The sequence below is a fragment of the Typha angustifolia genome, chromosome 3 (assembly GCF_048772165.1).
Source record: "Typha angustifolia cultivar Huaian chromosome 3, ASM4877216v1, whole genome shotgun sequence".
Taxonomy (NCBI): domain Eukaryota; kingdom Viridiplantae; phylum Streptophyta; class Magnoliopsida; order Poales; family Typhaceae; genus Typha; species Typha angustifolia.
Window position 1 is genome coordinate 7002573 of NC_133241.1, and position 23194 is coordinate 7025766.

Sequence of the window (23194 nt, forward strand, 5' to 3'; positions counted from 1 at the left end):
TTTACGGAGTTTCAATCCCAATAGTATCAGTTTAATTGAGACATTCTCACTCCCACCCTGAGGGGCATGAAGCTGAAAAGATGTCAAAATAGGGATATCGCATACCATTTCCCAGCCCTTAACACTCAGAATCAATAGATGGCAAGGCATTGGCTGCAAAACAAGCTATAAGAAAAGAAAAACATCTCTTTATGCTTTAGATGTAGTATCCCAAATTTGCAGCTTTCATGCATTTGCACACAAAAAGGAGAACCAAAAAAAAAAGAAAAAAACATACCAAAGGAAAAATAAGATCGAACTCGTAGAGCCAAAATATCACACAGATGGTTACCACATAAAGACACAGCACACCATTAGATGGGTAGAGAGTGCTGCAGCGGATATGTTAGCATCTCTTCTCATATCTCATCCAAAAAAAAAAGGTTACCAACTCATCTGCATATACTTAAAAAGAACATGACAGGTACTATTAAGAGTCCTCCAAATGGTGGTCAAATGAGCTACCACATGGAAACAACTTGGAACTGACTATTGTCTGGCCTTGTTAGGCAAGCATTACAGCTAACGAGAATGTACAGAATACTTGAAGTAATGAAATCTGTATCATAAAAGAGGAAATGGGCATCCATATGATAGTTCATTCCAAAGATTTGAGTAGCCTGAACAAGCCAGCAGCTTCTCTTATCCGTGAAAACTCGATGCAGAATGCTTGGACTTCAATGAACAGATCTTGAACTGCATAATAGTCAGAAAAATCATAATGTCAGGATGTGGAAACTTGAATTACCCACTTTATAACAAGATATATGCATGCAATGAATGTAGATGCACAAGACTTATCACCAAAACGTGCATTCAACCAGCGCATATAGATGCTAATGCACATGGCAGGGTAGTTGGAGCCAGCCCATGATCAGTCAGTGGAAATATCTAGAAAGATTCATTACTATCCTCTGATCATACAACCAAAAATTCAGGCACCATAGTCCACTGTAACCTAGCATCAGTAATCTAGGTGATTTCCCATGACATACAAGGTTGGTATCAGAGCAAACTTCAAAGTCCAAGAAGCTTCATGGGAAGATTTTACTCTATTATATAACAGGTGATATAGATGGCATCAACCCACTACATAACATTGAGAGACTTCTTGTAATGCAAATTCAAGAAAGAGATAGGCCTACTACATTGTTGGGGGAGCAACTACAGTTGGATTCTTCTAGGCATGAAAAAAGTATAGAAGGTGAAAGATAATACTGTAATGCCTTTGGAAGTGAAGTGTGTTTTCACCTCTAGGGCATAACTGTCTTGTGTACTCTTCTATAGCTGCTAGTTCATGCTGTGCTTATTTTGCAAATTATTTTAATTAAAATAGAAAGAGAGAGTTCTACTTAGACCTCCTAAACTATTATTCATTTTCATATACTCACTGCAATTTTTTTTAGTAGACCCCTCTAAATTATCAGAAAACTCTGACCCCCTGATGCCATTAACGAAGAAGGTGAATAGGTAGAAATGTTCCTGTATTTATAATGGTATTTTGGTAATATTAGTACTTTTTCCATTCTTCTCTCCAAAGATAAGGGTATAAAGGCCAAAAATTTAGTCACATCTAAGTCAAGTAACAACCTATGGAAGAAAAAAAATAACGAAAAACTAATGGAGAGATTAATTTAAAAAATTTCAATAGTTTAAGGAATCTTGAGTACCAAAAAAAAGTTCAGAGGTGTATATAAAATGAGTGATCGTTCAGGAGTTTTAAGAGGAATTATCCAAAGCAGGAACATTAAAACATATGCGAAACCTACAACTTTCAGATCCTAGAGAGGATTTAGGCTTTAGTTCTCTCAGTTAATAAATGTTAGTAATGTAAATAATGGTCTAAACCTGGAATCCTGTTTTTAAGTGCTTTGAGAAAAAGAACAGACAAGAAAAGGCCTCAGGTACACTGCTAAGTGTTTAACTATACACAATGGGCATGATCGATGTTCCAATGCACAAGACTCTGCACTGTCTAGAGACTGCAAGGGTACTCACCCCTATCCCCATTATTAGAGAGGCTTTTTCTCACAACTCAAACCCATTAGAACTAGGGCACAAGGAGACAAGCCTGACTGGAAAATGTTAGCTATAACATGATGTAGGCAATGTCGTCAGAGATTTGACTTCCATAGGATGAGAAGTGGGATTCTTAACTAGGAATTTTGGCTATGTCTTGTAGACCTGCCATTGGTAGACTCAAGAAACCGTTGGCATTTCTGTAATTTGTTTACAGATGACTATTACTCCCTTCACATGGGACACCATATTGCAAAACAGTTAATAAGACAATGAGTTTCCTCCAGTATTACGAGTCTGCAGAACTGCAAAATTGAGTCTGGTGGAGATGTAGACACTTACACAGCAAAACTATAATCCAGAGAATGAAGCTTGCTCTTTAGTTAAATAATGAAAGTATCCAAATTTTTCTAGATAGGCAGAAAAGAATCAAGGCCTTATAAAGAAATGAAGAAATGCAGTTAAAACCCACATTACTCTACAAGGCAAATGCTACAATAAATGTCAAGTAAAGATGCCAATATGTCTGTTTATGTGTGTGTAATATACTAATATGCAAATAAATATGAAAATCCATCTATGAAAACTAATCAGTCCAATGTTATGATAACATAGGAATACAAAAGTGACCTAGAGCAAAGAAAAGAAAGATGTAATACATCAATTATTAGTGCCAAGTATATTGAACATATGATTGAGCCCATCAAATTAGAAAAGAATGCTGAACATAAAGAAAGGGAAATTCTATTAAATGTCTGGCAATTCATCATACACTTCAAGTGATAATGAAAGTATGAAACAAGTGACTATGGGTATTTAATTCATATGCAGGCAAGAACATGCCCAGACACAACCACCTTGATGGATACTCTGATTAGATGTAGCATCACAAGTTAAAGATAATGATATTGACAAGCTTACTCACCATTAATGATCTTGCTTCGGATAAGACTCTGCAGAAAGACGCACACCAATCTCACAAGTCTGTTTTGCATGTACTTATCCTGTAGATTAATATTAATCCATATAAGCAAATCCACATTTTCTTTATGTGCTCAATGAAAGCACCATTGAAATGCAAAGAGCTTCACTTTGATACTAAGAAGATGTTAGCATAAAGATTTGCATGTACTAGGCATGTACCAAATTTCCCCAGTCTATAATAGGGCACTTGAAACTGACAGGAAATGAAGGACGAGTAGATATTAGCCGTAGAAGATATGATTTAGCATATTTAAAATTTTAAATGGGTAAGCATAATTACCGAGTTCATGCATATACCTAATACTAGGAAACAGCATAATTACCGAGTAAGATATATATGGTAGAACTGAACATGATAGTTAAAAGTTTACAACTTCATACAGTAATGTTACAATGTGGTAGTATGCCAATTCTTAAAAGGCATTTACCAGTTATGTACAGTTGTTTACAAGTGTCTGTGGTTGTAAAATACTTCGATTCTGATAACAGATTTTAGTTCTATGGTTAGTTTCTATGTGCTCAATTTTACCTAGCATACCTAATCCTCTAGCAATGACGGATTTCACCAGCAGTAACAAGGTACCACCTTTGAAATCGCATGTTTAAAAATATCCATAAGAAAAGAGGAAGTACCTTAATGTTTTCGCATGAAGCTATACAATTTCTTATGTACATATGAACGAACTCTGTTGGGAGGTCAACTACAGCTGTTAGCCTGTTTACAACCTCCATAGAGTGTAGACTCATCTCCATATTCACAAGAACTGAAAAGTACCTGTGACAACACATTTTGGGCCTTAAAACTAAAATACTGTAGGACATTTGCGTTGTTACCAACCAAATCATTAAACAGGCTTACTCAGATATTTCAGGAGAATTCATCAATTTTGAAAGAACTTCAACAGCAATAAGTGGGTTGTGTTCAACAAGGTCCTGAAATAATATGCAGTTCTTTCAGATCCAGGCCATGGCGGTTGTAAAAGCGATCAAGTATGACTAAAGAAAGAATACATACTGGTAGCTTCCTTGGTGTTATCCCACAATGATAGACTAGCTTTGGGTCCTTTGCCAGTTCAAACGCAACCTGCTACAATAAGCTGTATATAGATTAGACCTATTGTGGCCTTTAGGAACAAATTAGGATAAAACAGAAAAATAATATTTATGGGGTGCCCAGCAAGTCTCCTAAGTAAAAGAAATAGAAGTTGGCTTCAAAGAAACTATAAAAAACTCCTAGCAGTGAGCTAATTTAAAGGACTAATAAATCTGTTCAATTCATGACCCTTCCCTCACACGAACTACAACTTTTATTGCATTATAGCATGAATTAGAGTGAAACCTCCTGTTGGGCAGGTAAAAGTGGACCCCTTAATGCTCTTGCAATCAAATCACGAACAGCAGCTCCTCGGCTGGTGTCAGCACACATGCTATAGTCCCACAATGGCTCATGGTTGTTGTCAGGGTTAAGCCACACAAGCTGTAAAAAGATCCAAATAGACTAAGCACACAATCAAAAGAGAACAAGATATTGACTGGTCCCCAAAAATCAAACCTCTCCTTCAAAGACTGGTAGCCTTGGGGGAGCAGGCCTGATCCATTGTGGACTCAATCCTTCCAAGGACACATTCTGTAGCAAATCAGTAAGAGCAGATTCTCTATCTTCAGAATCATTTCTTGGTTTAGCTCCTGCTGGTGAAAGTTTTAGCCTGACAATGAAAAAATAACGGTAACCTATCAACAAAGTGAGAGGAATTAAGGCTCTGTTTCTCCCATATTTTACATACTCTGATGAATTTGCAATGCTATCCTGAGGAACATCTGGGTCAGGTATGACATTCCTAACAGTCGCGGTTCTGAAAGTGCTAGCATAAGGCTGAGCTTGTGGATCATTGCAAAGTTGCTCTTCAAGTTGTTCACGTTGTAGTAAAACCTGAACCATCACAGAATGAGCTTTGTTTTCAAAAGTCTACCAAAAGTGTGAAACCAAAGTACCAAACTATTCAATTAATATAGCATGTTCCTTATCCAAGTGAGTCTACACTTGACTGTTGCTCCTCATGAAAGGCACAGACCTACCTGAGAAGTTGGATCAAATCCTTTGATGTAATCGACAGCTGACTGGCCCAGAATCTGAGCATAAAACCAAGATGAACAAGTTAAAGACTTAAAGTAACTCACCAGAAGCAAAACTTTTACAATGTGGCATGCATTTGTCATACCATCATTAGGTGTTTACTGAATGCTGAGTCCAATAGAAAAGGACATGAACAGAAAAACAATAAATAAAGGAAACGGAAAACCATAGCAAGGCCATTCTTGTTTGGAGTTTAGACCGACTTTTATTATTCATAAACCCCATTTGCACTTCATTAAGAACCGACATGCCTCACAATCAGCATTAGAAATACATAGAGGCTTGTAGATGTGATAGAACATAAGTTCCACTATACGTTTTCATCTTCTCTACATACGTGAATATCCCTATTTACATAAGTTCCAAAAAGGTTGTGCACAGGGACCTCTTTACTACTATTTCCGCTGTCTGAACCCAACAACAGTTGAACAAAAGCCAATTCAGATTTCTCAGAAGTTTCATCGCAAGCTGCCTGTCAGACACAATGGATTCATGTAAGAATTCAGAAAAGAGTAGCATTATATGTAAACACCAACCTCACAAAAATAAATTGTAATATTCAAGTATAGTAACTTCTAGGATCTTAAAAACCAACACATCTAAGCCCATAGAAAAGCTACATGCATAATTCAATGTCAAATTCACTTATTTTCAAGGAAACACTTCAACACCACTGTAGTTTCAAACTTTTAACATAGTAAGCAATAAATCATGCTAGACAAATGGGAACTCAGAACAGTAGCCACACTGATAGATTTTGGCAGGTCATACTTATCTCCATGTAGCCTAGCATGTGACATATGTAAGAATTATAATAAGGTTATATTCCTACTGAGGCCACACAATAATATCCTTAAATAAAATAGGACATGCTGATCTGGCAATTTCTAAACAATAAAAAAAAAATGAAATCTTATCATCCTTGGTAGTTGGTTCAACTTGCTATTTGACTTAAACTACATTCATATCATTCAAGATAATAAATGAAAGCAACCAGTGTATTTAAGATTAGCCTCACATTTCTTCTACATAAATATTTGTCTACAAGAAGCCTCATGTTCAACATTTTCTTGATTAAGAATCTGATAGAATTTTGAGTTTCAGATGATGAGTACATAGCTCTGCTAGCAAAGGAGAAATTCACTCATCTTAAATTTTAAGTATTAGCTTACATTACATAGTATTCTTTTAATTATCCATCAATCATATTTTCTCTAGATGTTTTAGCTTCCAATCACTTGCATCTAATTGTTCTTGATCCTAGAGAGCAGCAGAATGTCTAAGTGTATTAAACAAAAAAGGTATCAGCAAATAATTCCCTCATGCTTGGTTTCATTGATATAAGCACACAATAAACTGGCATCTAATAACAATTATAATGAGCGAAAAAAGAAGCTCAAGACAAATGTGCATATGAAAAGAATAATTTACACACATGAATAAACTGGAGTCCTCCTTAGACACACATTTCATAATGACAACTAAAATACTAAACGATATCAAGTAAAAATCATGAGCTCGAGTAAACACATTAAAAATAGAATGTGGAGAACAGCTAGAATAACTCTAGTTAATAGTAATGATTTAAAACTGCAGCCGTATTCAATATCACAAGGTTTCAATGGTTCAATCACTTCAATGTACAAGTAAAAGATTAGCAGGTTGAGAAAAAACAAAAAACAATTAACATTTTTTTCTTTGCAAAACTAAATATAACAGAGCATAACTGGTTACATGTGTAGTCTTACATCTATTAGGAAGGACAGAAATGGGTTTGAAGAGAGTGACTGAGACGAATAGGTTTGGTGCAGAATGGCAAATGCAATCAAGCGCTGGCTGAGTTTAAGCATTTTTTTGTCCTGGCCAAAGAAATTAGACAAAAAAAAGAAATATATTAGATTAGGTACTTCATGAGAAATCAAAATTAACCAAAATCCAGATATTGAAAGATAAAACAACAAAAACTATTTGAATTACTGGCACAAAATGTGCACTTGTATTGTAAGAACACATGCATAGCAAAATAACAGTTTCAAAAGAAGTGGATGAACAGTAATATCCATCAAAAAAGGAACTTAAGTTGTCTCGACTTAACAGGACACCGTGGGATTGTTGTTGTGCTAGACTTAATGATGCTGCATCCTTGGTAACAGAAATTCAAACCATTTATGTCCAAATTGTGAACTTGTGATTTTCCTGAGTTAGAAGGATTTTGTTTGAAAAAATATATACTCTCCTGCATCTCTCAAGAGATAAACATTACGTGGCAATCATCACAAGTACCAGAGGATGGTTCTATTAAGCATGGAAAAAGATAAAGGATATGAATATGATACAATATGGTAATACTGACACATAAATCGTGAAAAATCATGTTTATAGAGCACTGTATTCTTTGACATAGAGAACGATGCATCTATTTGCCCAATATCTTGTCCTATTGTCCTTATAATGTCATAATACCCACAAATTGTGCTTGTTAAGGGCAAGGATTGTCATCAAAATCTACTCCCTAGACACTTTCCAAGTCTATCAAATCAAACCACATTGACAGATACTACTCCATTTATAAAGGCTTCTTACAGCTCAGTGGCGAAAGATCTAATTTTCTTACAAGTAAATCAAAGGAACTAAAGAAATAAAAATAACCACAAGAAACCAATATAACTCAATAACTTAGGAAGTAGGACATAATTTAACCATCGTACTCCACACCGCACACTTCCATATTCTACGAAACTCGCCACAACTACAGATATTGTCATCAAGTGCAACCTTTTCTGTATTCCAATTCAGCACATTGCTTTACAGTTTATACCACGTTTCACTACACTCGATGGCCAAAAGATCCAATCTTGACCCGCGTAAATAAAAAAAATCAAGAAAATGATGAAACAGAAATCATCGTAAAGAAGTCAGTTTAACTCGACATCTCCTAGTTAACAACCCGAACCCTAAAAACCGAGGCGGTAGCCCTACGAGCAAGAATCCAAGACACCGCCAAGACCTAGAGCAAGAAAACGAAAGGATCACGTAGAGAGGCTTCGAGGGATAGAGTCTTCGATCGCTCTCGCTCACCTCTAAGAGCTCGGCGAGGGAGCAGAAGGCGCGGAAGTGGGAATCCCGAGGGAAGCGGGAGAGGAAGTCGGCGACAATCTCGGAGAAGGGGCGGGACTCGGCATCGAGGAGGGAGAAGAGGGTTTTCGATTCCTCGATTCCGAGCATGGTGAGAAGAAGATGGAAGCGATCAAGAAGTCCGGAGAAGAGAGAAGAAGAGGAGAGAGAGGTTTCTTTCTTCTATTCCACCACGCGTAGCCTTATATTCCTTGCTCGAGTCGACTATGAAGGAGGGGAGACGGGTTACGGGTTGCGGCTTGTCGGGCTGCGGATTGATACCATGAGTGAATTCGCTCTTTCCTATATAATATTGATCAGCCTTATATTATTTTTCTTTCTAAGCTTTTAGGTGATTAAGTCTCAAATTCTAGTTATGTCAGTGTAAGCCTTTAGGATTATCCTAATAGAATTGTACCTGAACTCTATATATAAGAGAGGTTGGTTTACTTTGATAATCTTCCATAAAATTAAAGCACTAAGATTATCTTAACATGAGATTATCTTAAAAGTAATAGTAGTATAGAAATATCCAAAATGGTAACCTAGGAGAAGAAGTAGAATAATCTTCCTACACCACCATCGCCGCCTTCATCCCGCCTATCATTCAAGATCCATCACCTTCCAACATCTCCATCAACCATCATTCTCTATTAACCAAAGTTTAGACCCTTGTTGCGAATAGACCTTAACCGGTCGGTAATAGAAATATGCCGCAATGGGCTCAAACTTGCATATATATACTCCAATGAAAAATTCACCAAACCCTAATATCTACAAGAAAACCAAACTCATGACACCGCGGCTCAATCTTGAAATTTAGGCTAAGTTCGACCACATTTAGAACGTCGAATCAAGATCAAAGGATTAATATCTACTCTTTTAATCAATCTTAATTTAACTCAATCATGATTTATTAAGCTTGATCCAAGTTTGACCTAATTCAAACTTAAATTAAAATTGCATCAGGTTTCAATTAGGTTTGATTTTACTCATCAGATAACAAGAACAGTAATTATCATCTGGAAAAGTAATTATGCAAGCAATTAGTACCTAGCTACTTAGTCTTTCATGATAATGTTTCAATGTCAGTAGCAAATTATGCCCTTGCTTGTATTATCAAACTTTGGGCCTAGATTAGCCAAATTGCAAGCTATACAGCTCTTCTCCAAGCTTGACAAGAAAGAGATAATTATTGGACCTTCAAGTTAATCTGCATGAATTTAACTAGTGATTGTGAATTTTGTTGATACAAATGCACATGAGTCTGCCCCAAAACTGTTGATATGATCAAATAACAAGAACAGTAATTGTAACAATAACATTTATAATATTAATAATGATAACAAGAATAACACAACTGATATCACAGAAAGTTGATTTCCATACTCCTGGAGAATATGTCAAAATTTTGTTGATATGACCAAAGAGTGCTGCAATCAGGCAGACCAGTAGATGGGCAATGGCTACCTTCCAACAAGCAAATGCAAGTAAATTTTAATCAGAATAGTAAAAAGAATGAGACTGGGATAAGAACACACTGAAGCTTATATACATAAACTTTTTCCTTGGCAACAAAAAAGACAATACAACATAAAGAAAACAAACCAGCCGCCAAAAGCAAATACCTACATATATTTATATACTATTTACTCACGAGATGAGGAAAAGAGAGTGACTGAGTTCATCACATCTCTTGTAGTCTAATTAGTTATCCTCCTCTCAACAAAGGTCAGACCAAGGGTCAGACCGAGTGACCATCCCCTTATAACCAATGTCATCCACCTGCCGACTTCGGTCCGACCTAACGGAAAGAGAGAAGAGGAAAAAAGGAAGGATGATGATGTTATCCAAGCAGTATGGCAACCATTAATTACATGCACTGCCTTCTTCCATCTTTCTTCTTGCTGCCATTTAGGTTAAGACACAAGCCCCCAAATCCAGCAAAAGCCAAACAGAATCGGGCCCACCCATGGGCCTGCAACATACCAGCTAAGATCAAAGAAAAAGAATAGAATCATCATAGGCACTACTATTATCCTACTTGGTCAACATAGGTAAGTTAGCAATCCTTATCAGCAAACAGGACCCGGCCTCGCCGAGCAGTTAGGTGATGCGTCAGGCATCAGATGAGTCTTTCTTAAGGCTTGGCTTGATGACCTCAGCGAAGGCCGGCAGCTTCACCTTTGGGGACAGCCTCTTGGCCTCCTCGCATGTGTAGATGTATATCTTTTTCACCATGTTGCAAAACTCACTACATTGCATATAGGGAAATCAAAGTTAATGTGAGTAATAAACATGAGAAAAAGAAATTAATTGACTCTAGAACTTACTGCCAAGGGTCATCCCCAACCAGCATCATGTCATCCTCGTCATCAGTGTAGATGACCTGCCATTTTTTGAAAGGACCGGAGAACTCCCCTTTAATGTTAAACATCTCTTCCAGCTTGCAAAGAAGGTCCTCATACCCATCTAGTCTTGTCAAGTCTACAGCCCTCCCAACGGCCATTCCTTGCATGTGAACCTGCACGATTTCAAGTCATTCTAGTTCAGTTCTCATTCTCATTCCTCCAGAGCTGCGAAGTTCAATAAGATAGCAGTAGCATCACCCTAAACGTAAAAGAGAAGCTGGAGTCACCTTGGTGCAGCTCCTTAGCTGCCTGCTCTGAGACTCTTGTGGCGACTGCTCGCTACTGATTGCAGGAGCATCAGACTTGTTGACATTTGATGGCTGAGATTGTCGATCAGAATCCCCATCCAAGATGGTTACTGGTTGAACTTCCCCCATAATACCAGATAATGTTCCCACGGGTGAGGTTTCCTCCATCGCAGGACCTTCTACTAGCTGGATCCCAAACAGTCTGCAGCCACCACTACCTTCCTGTTTTCTTTCATATGTTTCCTTTTTTATGCTCGAGATGGAATCAGTTCGTGTATCTCTGCTCGGCCAGTAAAGGTTGGAACTTGCAGACAGTCCATTATTTGCATTGAACCCAACTGATCCAGTCTTTGATGTCAATGAGAAGAGAGAGGTGGGACTAGATGATGAATATAGCTCCCTACCGTGTTGTAGCCCCGAGAAGGAGAAAGTTTGTGGAGGCTCAACTGAGGCTTTCCACAGACCTAAATTTAAGTAAATGAATAAGTAAAAGAGTTTAAAAGAATTCTTAAATGAACAAGTAAAAAGTTAAAAAGTTAAAATAATTATTCGTAATTCTTAAGAAGAGAAAATGGTATCCATTACTAATAATTGTACACAGATCTGATGGTGACAAAATGTGTACTGTCCTAAAATAGGTCTTGATGATAACAAGAATGGCTGCAAATTCATTAACTCAATTAAATAAAAAAGAAATTGATAAGAGAAATAATTGCAAAAAGATATTAGAGATACTGAATATAATGTGTCCAATTATGTATAATCATGAAGAATGACTGATAGACCACTTAAACCATGAATATGACAAAAAAGGATCCAAAAGGCATTATAGATAAATTATTAAAAACAACTACAATAGAAATCAATTTAATTGTTCAACACAAATGAAGGTAATAGAAGTATGTCATCGCCAGCAAGGGGCATACCAAAAGCTGGAGGTAAATCTGTTTTCACAGTAGGTGTAGATGGTGGTCTCGCACGTTTATTTCTTGATGTCGGTTGGACAGTTGGATGATTACTTGCAACAATTGGCTCCAGTTCCCATGGTGACACTCTGTCTGGACGTGGAATTGCTGATGGTTCATCCCATTGGACCTATGCAACAATCACAGCAGAATTAAAATAAAACAGAGAATGAAAGGAAATGAAGAATTAAAGAACAGCAAACATAATGGCTATATTGGCAGTTTCAAGCAGATGGAAAACTTTTAAGTGCTGAACGGAATTGTAGGAAGTTTAAAACTAATTAGCAAAGAGCTTGGTTTTCATCAAGACTTCTCACTAGCATGATCCCTCAACATACTAATACCAACAGTAACATACTACCTTCAAAGATCTCCACTCGGAACCTGTCCATCGAGATGTTGGCATGTCTCCAAAACCAATAATAGTACCGCTGAAACTGCAAAATTGTAAAATAAAGCATTGATAATGAAGCTTAATTGCATATCCAATTTTAGATCAAACCCAAGTGACTAAACAAACCTTCTTTCAGGAGCTTCATCACCCTCAAATCTCATCTTAAACCTCATTCCAACAGAGAACTTATGATTCTTGGCTTCAAGATACTTGTTGAGGCTTACAATAAACTCAGACCTACTTGTTCTGAAGAAGAAAGAAAATGAAGATTTTACTTAGAAGTCCATGGTAAACCTTACCTTGTTGACTGGAAGAAAAAAAACAGACATGAACCACTGCACTAGCTAATAGAAGAAGAAATTATGAACTTATATGAAATGTTAAAGTTGTCTATAACTGAACGAAGAAGTTTGAACTCAGAACTAATCATCTTCTAAGTGTCATTATGAAATGAAGGCATCACATTTATCATCTGACAATATGAGATCACTGACGCAAGTTATTAAGCATGACTAGAGTGTCTTTTTTATATCTGTTTTGGTGCTTTGAGATTGCATATAAATATATTACATCTATTGAGGCAATTTCAGAAACTATAATGCCCAAATTTAATAAGAATCAAACCTTGGCTTATAGAAAACAGAAAAGAGGGTTCCAGTGGAGATAGCATGAGATGCAGTTGCCAAAACTCCAAGATGCATGCTGTGACTAGATATGACAGACGATGGCATGTTACTCAATTGCCTCATAAGCCGCCTCACACCGACTCGCAACTCGTTATTCTCACCTCTGCCATGTAGCAAATATAAAGATAGTTAAGTGCAAAGTCACGAAACAGTGCATCTAGTGAGTTCACTAAAACAAGAAACTACCCTCTAGAATAAGGTGGTAAAACATTGAGTGAACGTCCTATCAAGGATTCAAGATGACCTATTTACTAACCTCAAAAAGATAAATGCATCACCAGCTACCAATCGTTTTGAGCTAACAAAGACACTCCAGCCTGTGGTGAGGAGATGCCTCCTTGGTTGACCTGAAAGAGAAGTTGATAAAGTAATGTAGCAATGTCGCCAATTTCAGCTATGTGAAAGAATGGCGAAAAGTGACATACATCAACAATGTACAAGCTAAAACTAATCCATCAAAGCCAATAAATCTAGATTACAGGAGACTAAACAGGATAAAACATGTTTACACATCCTGTAGCCACATGAAACTTCTTCTCATTCTTCATTGATCAGTTCCTTAGTTGGCACTAAATAACCATGCAATCAAAAGTGGAATAGCGACATCTATTATATGATATTCTGCAGGAAAACCCTTATCATATAGAGGGTGACACTCAATGTGCTAGCCGTGGGTTCAGTGTTGGAAATGGTCTCCTCAGAAATGAGATTAAAGCTATGTGCATCTTATCTCCCTAGACCTCATTTGGGAGCCTCAGCCACCGGGATGCCTTTTGAACACTTCAATCATATAAATTTCACATTTCAAATTTTGTGCAACTGTATTAACAGTAGAGTGGTATCTTGAGACTTGACACATGTTGAAGGAAATGAAATAGATCTACTAAATTAGAATTGAGATGAACATTAAATGAAAATGATTTACTAAAGACCAATTCAAATTCCAATAGATGACAAAAAGGCAATGAACCAACCTCGAAATATGTGACGAAAATGCCATTCATTTCGATGCAGATCTTTGGCAACCAATTCTTGCCATGGTGGATGCTGGGTCATATCCTGTACAAAGAAGAAAGGGAGTTGGAAAGATGAATCAAAATAGTAGGAATGAAAATTAAAACCTTGGGCCAGCTTAGTTTAGAAGGTTGATTGCCAAAAACTCAGAAAATGTTTCACATAACTAACCAGAGGAGGTAGACATTCATCTGCATGCCTCCGAAGAACTGAGAAACCCCCATGGGTGCTCGTATCTGACGCAGTTAGTGTCTTACAAAAGGAATGGACCATGCACCTTTCAGGTTCCGGGAGTGGGGGATCTGGGCTGGTCACCTCAGCTTGCTGATCAAGAATATAGCTAGAAGCAGTAAGTATGAAGACCAGAAAAAAGTAAAAGAGATTACTATAAAGCATATAAAAAAGAAATTCATGACTTCAAGCAACTTTTCTACCTGCCAGAGTAACATCACTAGAATTATTCAACTAATACGAACAACAATAGGGAAGATTTGATAGACAAATAGGAAACTTGAAAGGTAAGCTCACATCTGGTTCAGGTAGTAAAGTTATCTGCGCATAAACTTCATCGGTATCTGATTCGGCCTACATGCAAAAGACACATTATTAGTGAACCTTGTAAATAGGAATAGCAATTTGACCCCACATTACATAAAGCAAGTGGACGAACAAAACAGAAACTTCGAAATGTTGACAGGCAGGACAACATAATGAGCTTACTTGAAGTTGAACATGGACAACCCTGCATAGAATCTTTGATGGTAAATCAAACAAGGGCATATGCTGGTCAAGCCCTTGATTGGTAGATGCTTCAAGCTACAGAAGATCAGAAACAGCAAGCAGTTTAGACATGAAAAGCTACTATGGACAGATTGTATTAACCCAGCAAAAATGTCATATAACCAAATAACTATTTACTGCTCAAATCTAATCTTCTTCACAATATTAAAGAGGATCCAACCCAATAAATTGCAATTGACTAAACAGAAGATCTAGATGCATCAAAATTTCCCACAATAGGGAGAAGAGAAATTCACTGAATGGAAACTTATGACTGGGAATGAAATATGATTCTTGCTTTAAAGTTGCACAAGAGTAACTCAAATAGTTTTGAATAAGAAGTTTGAAAACCTGCTCCATATGACCCTGAGGAAAGTAATAAACCCGCTCTCCTTCACGAGGTACTGTGACAAGAGGTCCTGCACATGCATGCCAGAGTTCCTTGTATAGGACATCACTGGAGTTCCCTGTAGGCAGAGAAGTTCAAAGAAATGGAGACAAAAAATAAGGCCCATGATTGTGATACACCAACATATAAGATCAAATTAAATATAAGCCAATTGAAAAAGGGATATGCAAACAACTTGAAATAAGAAAAATAATTGAGAATGTACAAAATCTCACCGGAGCCGAACAAAAAATCAAACGAGCAACATAAACAAAAAGAACGAAAGAGAAATCAAAATCAGAAAACGGAGCATGTCCAACATTTATGTATAATCAAAATTAGGCAAAAGTTAAAGAGAGACGGTAGAATCATAGACTCATTCAACCTCATGAACTTAGATTTTGGTTGTTAGAAGCGGGCAAGGCTACAATCATGGAACGAGAACCAATCGCCAAATTCTAAGTTAGCTTCAAAATCAATTACCAGTTCATAATATCAATATTCCTGTCCCAAAAAGACCAAATCAAAGAACAAGATCACGTAAAGCTTTCGAAGTTAAACCTGATCCTGATCCTGCTAGTCCTCCTGGCGAATTACTTAAAGGTGTGATTGCCATCGGCGACGCCATGAGAATTCTCTCCAACCTCTTTCAAACAGCTCGATCAACTGGACTTGAAGCTTGAGAAAAGATGAAGACAAGTAACAGCAGCAACAGCAGCAGCAGCAAAAGGAGGAGACTTCTCATCTACCCCATTTCGTCAGAGATCTCTCCACCATAATAAAGATCAGTCTTTTGGCTGCTCAGCCAACTGGTCCACGAATCAACTCCAAGGCCACTCGAAATCCCCCGCCCTTACCAACCCTAGTAGCAACCCTAAAAAAACGAAGCCTCGTCTAGACTCCAGAAAATTTCCACTGCCCTCCTATAATAGCACCTGCGGCCTACTACTCTCTCTCTCTCTCTCTCTCTCTCTCTCTCTCTGCCAGTTGCCGCTTTTTACTCTCTTCGGAAAGCGAGAAGAACCCTCCTCGAAACGCCCCCTCGTCTTCTCTCTCTCTCTCACTTTTTGAAACGGAGACGACAACCTTTAACGGCCCAAGGCAGCGTAAAGGCACGTCTCCAGGTCCGACAAATCCCCACTTCTCTCCCTCCTCCGGATTCACCAACGGATGGATACGGTAAAAATCCCGCCTTGGAGCCACGGATCTGGCTCCCAGGAAGAAGAAAAGACGACCAAAACTCAAGCCTTCCCTCGCAAATCCACCAATTTGCGCAGGAATCCGCGGATTAAACGCCTCCTGGAGCGAATCCTCTTCCAACGCGACACAGAATCTCGCAAGGAGAATCCAACGCCAGAAACTCTTAGCAACTTCTAGAACAATGAGATCTCGCTCTGGGGGCACCAAAAGCCACGTCAATCCCCAAAATTCTCCACACACACACACACACACAGAGAAAAAACCTTCGAGAACCCCACAATTTCGTCCGAACCTGAGCTCTTCCTGCCGCGCTTCTTCCCCCGATTCGAGAGTCCGACGCGTCGTTCGGGATCTGTGCGAAGGGATCGGATAGAACCTAGAGAAGAAAGGGAAGGGAAGGGAAGGGGGAGAATGAGAATAGGGAGGGAGCCAAGAGTCGAGGAAGAAGAGCTCGTTGTCCTTTTAACAAAAACTTAGAAGAATGCAGGGTGTTTTTTGTAAGTTTGGATATTATTTTACGTCATCTCTCCTTTGTGTGCTTGCCTCGGCTCGACCCTACACGGAGCCCCGCCGAAACCGCTGTCCGCTGTTGCTTCCCTTTTCGCTTTCCAGAGCGACACGGTACTATTTCTTGTCCCCGCGGACCACGATAAGTATCCCACACCATCCCATCCAACGTCTTACATCTCTCCGCGTCTCCATCCTATCATCTGCCGTGATCGAACGCTCCGTTGATCCTGAGGGATATCGCAACGGGAGGCTTTAATTTATTAATTACGTGATTGTGATTCGAGAATCCTTTCCCGCTGAGGATGTGGGCGGGATCGCCGATCCTGAGCGTTGTGTTCCTCCCGCGTTATTTCTTTTCTTATCGTAATCCATGTTCCCCAAAAAAAAAAAGAAAATTTATTTTTCTTTTTCAGAAAAGGTTTTTCTTTTCTAAATTACTTTCTAAATTAGTTGATACCTTTAAAATTACTTTTTTCATAAAAATAAATATAATCTTAAATAAGTAGTCAAATATCTATTATATGATATTTTACCTACCGACCGAGAGCGTACTTATAAAAATAATATTAAAAAATGGTATAGTATATTTAATGCGCACAGTTTTCATGTGAGTTTGTTTCTGTACCTATCTTATACACGCTAAATAATCATATACTCACGCATATTGAACTGCTGGGATCACGTCCGTTACACTCTATTTTGCTTTTGCATCTTATTTTATATGTGTTCGTGTTATCATTGTGGGTCTAGACATATAGTTGAGTTATAAAACTCGAGTAAATAATTTTTTAGTCCGGATAAAAGCCACCTAAATACCATGAGTATAATTGCTTTTAAAGATAACAATTTTATTTAATAAAAATTACTAATTTAATGAGCTATTTTTGCTATTGAAATTGTCCAATCATTCACCCAAAATCGCTATAGGAGAGAAAGATATATGCATTAAATAAAATTACTAACTTATTGAGGTAAATAAATTTATAATTCATATATTAAAGTACATTGTTTGATACACAGAACACTAAAAAAAATCTCCCATTACTACCACCTGTTGTACAATATATTATATTTTGGGAAGCTTAAGATCAATATTATTACCAATATATCATCATATAATGATACGATAAAATAAAAAATAATTAATTTTTAGGGGTGACACCACACTTACTTACAATATAATTTTAGGGTTTTTCTTTTTGCCAAACTAATCCTCCCAAACCTTTTCTTTTGTTTGCATTTAATATATTTTAAATTTTTAATACAAAACTATGTAAGTTTTGTTACTTTGATAAAATCGCTAAACCAAAAGGCAACATATATTTAAAAGTCATCGTTCAATTCAGTAATCTTGCCTACACGGTAAAAACTCTTTTAGTCTTACATTTAATTTTCAAATGAATGAGACACATTGAAAAAGAAAAGGATAGAAAATTTTCTACATCCAATATTCTCCGGTAGATATATTAACATGTGATAACAAGAACGCACCCAACTTTTATTATCAAATATATGTGATCGATACATTCCACATCTGCGAAGGTTTAGAGTTAGGGTAGATTTATAATACGCTGAGCATTTCTCGTTAAAAAAGAAAAAGGAAATCAAATTGCCCATCTTTGAGCCTAATCTTTATGCTAATGACCCAACTTTGTCTTTTATTTAATCCATGTCCTGGGACTTAGATAGTGATTAGCTTTGTTTATTTTATGTGGTAGTTGTTATTTTAATCACTCTCTTTGTGGGAGAAGATGATGTCCAAGTCATTAGTCTAAGTGCTGGGAAACAAAAAGGACACCACCATTAGTTTAATAGTTTAGAGCCTCTGGTTGATTGCTGGTGTGAAACAGAGGAGCAGGCCTGGAGGAGAAGAGGCATTATTTTAAATGTGGTTTGATTCATTCATTGCATTGTGAGGTGGTGCAATTTGGGTCTTTTTTATTATATATACATTCAGCTATCTATCAGTGAAAGCCTCTTAGTTGACATATTTGTATTTGGACATAGCACAATTTTGATACTTTCAAAAGGAGATCCTTTGCTAGATTTTTTTTCATTAAAAAAACACTGAAGTTTCTTTATAATGTCACCGTAAATGTTATTGATGCAGACCGCTATTATACCACTGTTATAGTTCAGTGATTGAGTTTCTGTTTTTATTTATAATATTCTAATAAATTATCTAAATATTTTTTAAAAATTACAATAATAGATTCTATAGTAGTAATTGTATTATTTTGTAGATATAGTTCTAAGTTGCAATTTGACAAGAGGGTGTCAAATTGCAACAATAACAAAACATAAGTGGACATAGTGATTTATTTATTTTATTATTAACTAGTCATATTGATGGTGTTGGCAAGTGGCAAATGATGAGGAGGAAGAAGAAGAATATTCCTTGTTGCTCTCTTTTGTATGATTACAAGATAAAAAATATAGAAGACATTTTGTGATCCAAACAAATCCTTGTGTTTGGGGTTCAGATGGCTGCCATTGGACACCAATGTATGAGCTTCCTTGTCCTCATTGCCATCCTAAGAAATCTAAAACTAAAGTATATATAGAATCTAAAATATTTGGAATTATTGGTCCTAATAAGTGCTGGACTTGTTTGCATGTAGTTTTGTAATGAATTCTTTGCATTATTTATATTTTTGTTGCACTCTCTGACTTCAAAGTGTGAGTTTTATAGAGAGCAAAAATAATCCGGAGAATGTGAAACTATGTGCATTTTTTTATTGTTTCACTTGTTATATTCATGCTCAGTATCTTTACAAATCAAGATAGGGCTCTCCCCGGATTTTTGTATTCTTTTTCTCCTTCCGATCGGTTCTTCGTATCTGCTGGAGATCTTAATTTATGTTTAATTATTATTATTGTTAGATTCTTCGTATCCGTCGTAGACTTTGATCTCTTTGAAGTTTGAATGTTTCTTTTTAATATGGATATTATTTGAGCTTAATTTTTTAAAACTAGTCTACATGAAAAAAGATCTCTTTTAGCTCAAATATTTTTATTTAACAAAAATGAACCAATAATAAAGTGTTTATAATAAACCCTAAACTTCCTATCGGATCCGGGTCGGCCGGCGGGGATCCGGTTTCGTAATGCAAGGCCCAGCCCGAAAAGCCTTCGGATTCGGGCTTAATGTGGGGTCGAGCCTAGTAGTCTTTCATCCAATCCCTACCTTTCTCTTCCCTAGTCGTCTTCCTCGCCGGAACCCTGCGGCCACCACCGTCTCCAGCGCTGGCGTCGTCGCTTCGCCACCAGAGCCTAGTCTTCTTCTCCGTTGTATTTATCTACGGTGGAAGGTAACGAGCCCTATGGTTGGGGCTAAGATTTTATGCTAATTGCAAAAGAATCTAGGAAATACTTGGATTTCTTCTGCCGTGTTAATGGAGTATACCCGTGGCAATAGGAAAAATCGAGGAGTTCAATGAGGTGTTCTTATACGTTCTGCAAGGTTTGGTTCTTCCACATTGAGACGGCTCTTTTTCGAGTGGAATTCATCGAGAAAGATGCCAGCTTTAAGAGCCTCTCTTCTTCTTCACTTAGAAAACTTCGTTGCGTTTTACTTTGATTTAATAGATGTTTGTAAAAACATATCATAAGAATAGGATTTGGTTATTTTTGATTCAATTTAGCCTCAAATTTTAGTTTTATCATTTTTATTTGCCATTCAATTTGTGTGCTCAATTCATCTTGCAGCATTTTGTTTATCAGGTAAATTGTAGACAATAAGGTCACGATATATGGAGGTTTGGTTCCTACCTCCCGAGTTATAGGTACCAAGCAATGGCGTGCCGCTTTCTCTTGCTTCAGAGGTTGAAAAAATTGACTCCTGCTATCCTTCATATATCCTCTCGGGCAATAACTTCCTCTCACTCTGTCCCTTTTAGGTAGCAACACCTTGTTCCACATTCTCCAGTCTGATCTCTTCCTTCTATATGACTAATTGCCAATTCAATATCCTCTTTGTTGAAGTAGGGTTGATCTTTTTCCATGTCATAAAACTGTAAAGTCCCTTCATCCATGGGAGTATCTAGGGGCTGCAAGGAGTATGGCTTATGGGCAGGTCAATCTTGTCCTGTCTGATGGGAAGCCAAAGTTTGAAACCCATGAGATAGAACCTCCCAAGAAGAGGAAGTGGTTGACAAAGAAGCGATTGAAGCTCCAAAGGAAGAGGGAGAAGAGGAAGAGGAAGGAAGCCAACAGAAATGACCCACGGCGTATCAGGCCTAAGGGAAAGAAAATAAAGCAGAGATTTCCTACAGCTGAGGCTCGGATCAAGTACAAGATTGAAAAGGTAGAAAACCTTGAATTTCTTATAGTTTCTTTTTATTTGATTTGTTTCTTTAGACTATCATGAACATCATTTTGGTCATACTAGAGTAACTAGATGCATATAAGTGAGGCAATAAGCTTCACTGGTTTTTAGCTTTTTATACATTTGTCACTTATTTATATTAGTTTATATTCACGACGAGTTTGTTTCCATTGTAGGCTAAACTTAAGGAAGCCTTATTGGTTGAAAAGCTAAAGAAGTATGAAGTATCACAAATTCAGGGTCCAATGCTAAAACCAGAAGAACTGACAGGTGAGGAGCGGTTTTATGTAAAGAAGATGGCTCAGAAAAAGTCTAATTATGTGCCAGTTGGAAGGCGAGGCATCTTCGGAGGTGTGATTCTTAACATGCATTTGCATTGGAAAAAGCATGAGACCGTCAAGGTTATTTGCAAACCTTGCAAACCAGGTCAAGTTCATGAATATGCAAAAGAGATCGCTAGGCTGAGTGGTGGAGTGCCAATTCAGATTATTGGAAATGACACAATAGTCTTTTTTCGAGGAAAGAACTATGTTCAACCAGAAGTTATGTCACCTATTGATACTCTTTCCAAGAAAAAGGTAATCTGCTTGTTTCTTTGACCACATAATTACTGTATAAAACAGAATTCTTGTATGTTCAGTTAAAGGTTACTTAATTTGAACTGACGCTGTATTCTGGTTCTGTTTCCAGGCACTTGAGAAATCAAAATATGAGCAGTCACTTGAAACAGTTCGACGCTTTATTGCAATATCTGAGAAGGAACTTGAACTTTATTACCGACACGTCGCACTTTATGGTGATCCACAATCTCGGAATGCAGATTTAGTTTATGGTGATGACAAAGAGTCCCCTGCTAGTGTGAAAGTGGAGGGATCACACTTGCAGGAGGAAGAAAGGGTTTGTTCAACTATTAGTGGTGTATCTAGAGATATATTACATGATGAAACCATTTGCTCAACTGATTATGATACGTCAGAAGATCTTTTTGATTCAGAAGTTGGTTCTGATGATGAACTAGATTCTAATGATGAGGAGCTTACAAAAGCTGAAGTTGATTCTGAAGGTGAGGAAGTGTCTGATCCTGAAGAGGATTCAGAGGACGAAGCAAATGCGTGCAAAGTGCCAAACTAATGAGTCTATTGTAACTCTTTATCAATGTCATGAAATGGACTCACAAGGTATAGTTGTTACATCTTGCATGGATAAGGTCATTGGCATCTGATTCAAAATCCTTAGGTTTTAACTTGACATTTCTTTGATAATGTGGAGTCACGGGATTAGAGCATTTATTTGGCAATTCAATATTTCAGGTGAGACCGGGACATTGTAATTCCACACTTTGGATTATCAGAGGCACATTTTCATTCCCTATTAAGGTGCACAAACATTCAGGGTTTTGAAAATGTGTCCTTTCATTTTGCTCTCTATACTCTGTGAGATGCAAAACAAAACCGGAAGAAAGGGGAAGTTTTGAAAAATGTTAAGCTACATCCTTCTCCAGAAATGTGGCCATGAACTTGAAACAGAAGGTACAAAAGGTTGCAACAAAGAGAGCAAGTGAAATGGCCCCCTCCACAATGCTTCTCATATTATTTCTCACAAAATTGGAGCTTGAGAATATGTGGAGGGCTTAGTCATATATTGCTGTTTATCTATTTGTTCTACAGGCAGGCTTACAGAGGAATTCCAGAGAAGTCCTAATATGTATCAAATTGATCATTTGTAAAGAGGGTAATATGTGTTTCTGAGGCTTATGGAGCATAGCTACTGAAACAAAATTTGGTTCCAATTTTTTTGAACATATTGAATAAAATTTCAGATGCTTGGCTATGTCATTGGCATCCCTGTTGATAGTAATCACATGAGAGATTTGATGATAAATAATATGGTTTTAGAAATTGCAGAAACTGATCTTCTGTTGCACAAACCATGAAAAAGAGCTGAAGTTTGATCAAAGCCAAAATTGAGCAAGTTGAACAGG

The 23194-nt window shown here is 37.3% G+C and overlaps 3 protein-coding genes across 9 annotated transcripts; 1 reads left to right on the forward strand and 2 right to left on the reverse strand.

Annotated features, from left to right (window-relative positions):
• Window positions 1-423: 423 nt before the first annotated feature.
• LOC140758375 (uncharacterized) lies at window positions 424-8490 on the reverse strand. Of its 2 annotated transcripts, none has more exons than XM_073094505.1 (12): window positions 8255-8490; window positions 6925-7035; window positions 5562-5648; window positions 5119-5172; window positions 4827-4972; window positions 4595-4748; window positions 4382-4519; window positions 4058-4126; window positions 3902-3975; window positions 3676-3817; window positions 2984-3062; window positions 424-735 (listed from the first exon to the last, which is right to left on the reverse strand). In XM_073094505.1, the coding sequence occupies exons 1-12, from the start codon at window positions 8399-8401 to the stop codon at window positions 638-640; spliced, it is 1299 nt and encodes a 432-aa protein (XP_072950606.1). In that variant the 5' UTR covers window positions 8402-8490; the 3' UTR covers window positions 424-637. The 2 variants fall into 2 exon arrangements, with proteins under 2 accessions (XP_072950606.1, XP_072950605.1); XM_073094504.1 differs by having other exon boundaries at window positions 4058-4129.
• Window positions 8491-9678: 1188 nt separating this feature from the next.
• On the reverse strand, window positions 9679-16826 carry LOC140758374 (auxin response factor 7-like). 3 transcript variants are annotated; one of them, XR_012104098.1, is made up of 15 exons: window positions 15738-16814; window positions 15140-15255; window positions 14729-14824; window positions 14537-14593; window positions 14180-14332; window positions 13969-14053; window positions 13251-13341; window positions 12933-13097; window positions 12435-12554; window positions 12276-12351; window positions 11876-12044; window positions 10929-11413; window positions 10624-10814; window positions 9948-10544; window positions 9679-9756 (listed from the first exon to the last, which is right to left on the reverse strand). XR_012104098.1 is itself a non-coding variant. In XM_073094503.1 (15 exons), the coding sequence occupies exons 2-15, from the start codon at window positions 15802-15804 to the stop codon at window positions 10409-10411; spliced, it is 2007 nt and encodes a 668-aa protein (XP_072950604.1). In that variant the 5' UTR covers window positions 15805-16570; window positions 16669-16826; the 3' UTR covers window positions 9679-10408. The 3 variants fall into 3 exon arrangements, 1 of the variants encoding a protein (XP_072950604.1); XR_012104097.1 differs by having other exon boundaries at window positions 9679-9760; XM_073094503.1 differs by having other exon boundaries at window positions 9679-10544; window positions 15738-16570; window positions 16669-16826.
• Window positions 16827-20057: 3231 nt separating this feature from the next.
• Window positions 20058-22862, forward strand: LOC140758309 (uncharacterized). 4 transcript variants are annotated; one of them, XM_073094410.1, is made up of 6 exons: window positions 20058-20197; window positions 20305-20785; window positions 20871-21192; window positions 21390-21791; window positions 21904-22391; window positions 22524-22862. In XM_073094410.1, the coding sequence occupies exons 2-5, from the start codon at window positions 20682-20684 to the stop codon at window positions 22342-22344; spliced, it is 1269 nt and encodes a 422-aa protein (XP_072950511.1). In that variant the 5' UTR covers window positions 20058-20197; window positions 20305-20681; the 3' UTR covers window positions 22345-22391; window positions 22524-22862. The 4 variants fall into 4 exon arrangements, with proteins under 4 accessions (XP_072950511.1, XP_072950510.1, XP_072950515.1 ...); XM_073094409.1 differs by having other exon boundaries at window positions 20305-20349; window positions 20610-20785; window positions 21904-22862; XM_073094414.1 differs by having other exon boundaries at window positions 20874-21192; window positions 21904-22862.
• The last annotated feature ends 332 nt before the right edge of the window (window positions 22863-23194 follow it).

Coding starts and splice junctions, on each gene's coding strand:
- LOC140758309 (XM_073094410.1), top strand. CDS start 20,682: ATGGCGTGCCGCTTTCTCTTGCTTCAGAGGTTGAAAAAATTGACTCCT. Junction 20,786..20,870: donor TCTCACTCTGTCCCTTTTAG/GTAGCAACACCT, acceptor TCTTTGTTGAAG/TAGGGTTGATCTTTTTCCAT. Junction 21,792..21,903: donor ATACTCTTTCCAAGAAAAAG/GTAATCTGCTTG, acceptor TTCTGTTTCCAG/GCACTTGAGAAATCAAAATA.
- LOC140758374 (XM_073094503.1), bottom strand. CDS start 15,804: ATGGCGTCGCCGATGGCAATCACACCTTTAAGTAATTCGCCAGGAGGA. Junction 14,825..15,139: donor CTCAGGGTCATATGGAGCAG/GTTTTCAAACTT, acceptor GATCTTCTGTAG/CTTGAAGCATCTACCAATCA. Junction 14,054..14,179: donor ATGAATGTCTACCTCCTCTG/GTTAGTTATGTG, acceptor TTCTTTGTACAG/GATATGACCCAGCATCCACC.
- LOC140758375 (XM_073094504.1), bottom strand. CDS start 8,401: ATGCTCGGAATCGAGGAATCGAAAACCCTCTTCTCCCTCCTCGATGCC. Junction 5,173..5,561: donor GCGGAAATAGTAGTAAAGAG/GTCCCTGTGCAC, acceptor TTTTATGCTCAG/ATTCTGGGCCAGTCAGCTGT. Junction 736..2,983: donor CCGAAGCAAGATCATTAATG/GTGAGTAAGCTT, acceptor ACTATTATGCAG/TTCAAGATCTGTTCATTGAA.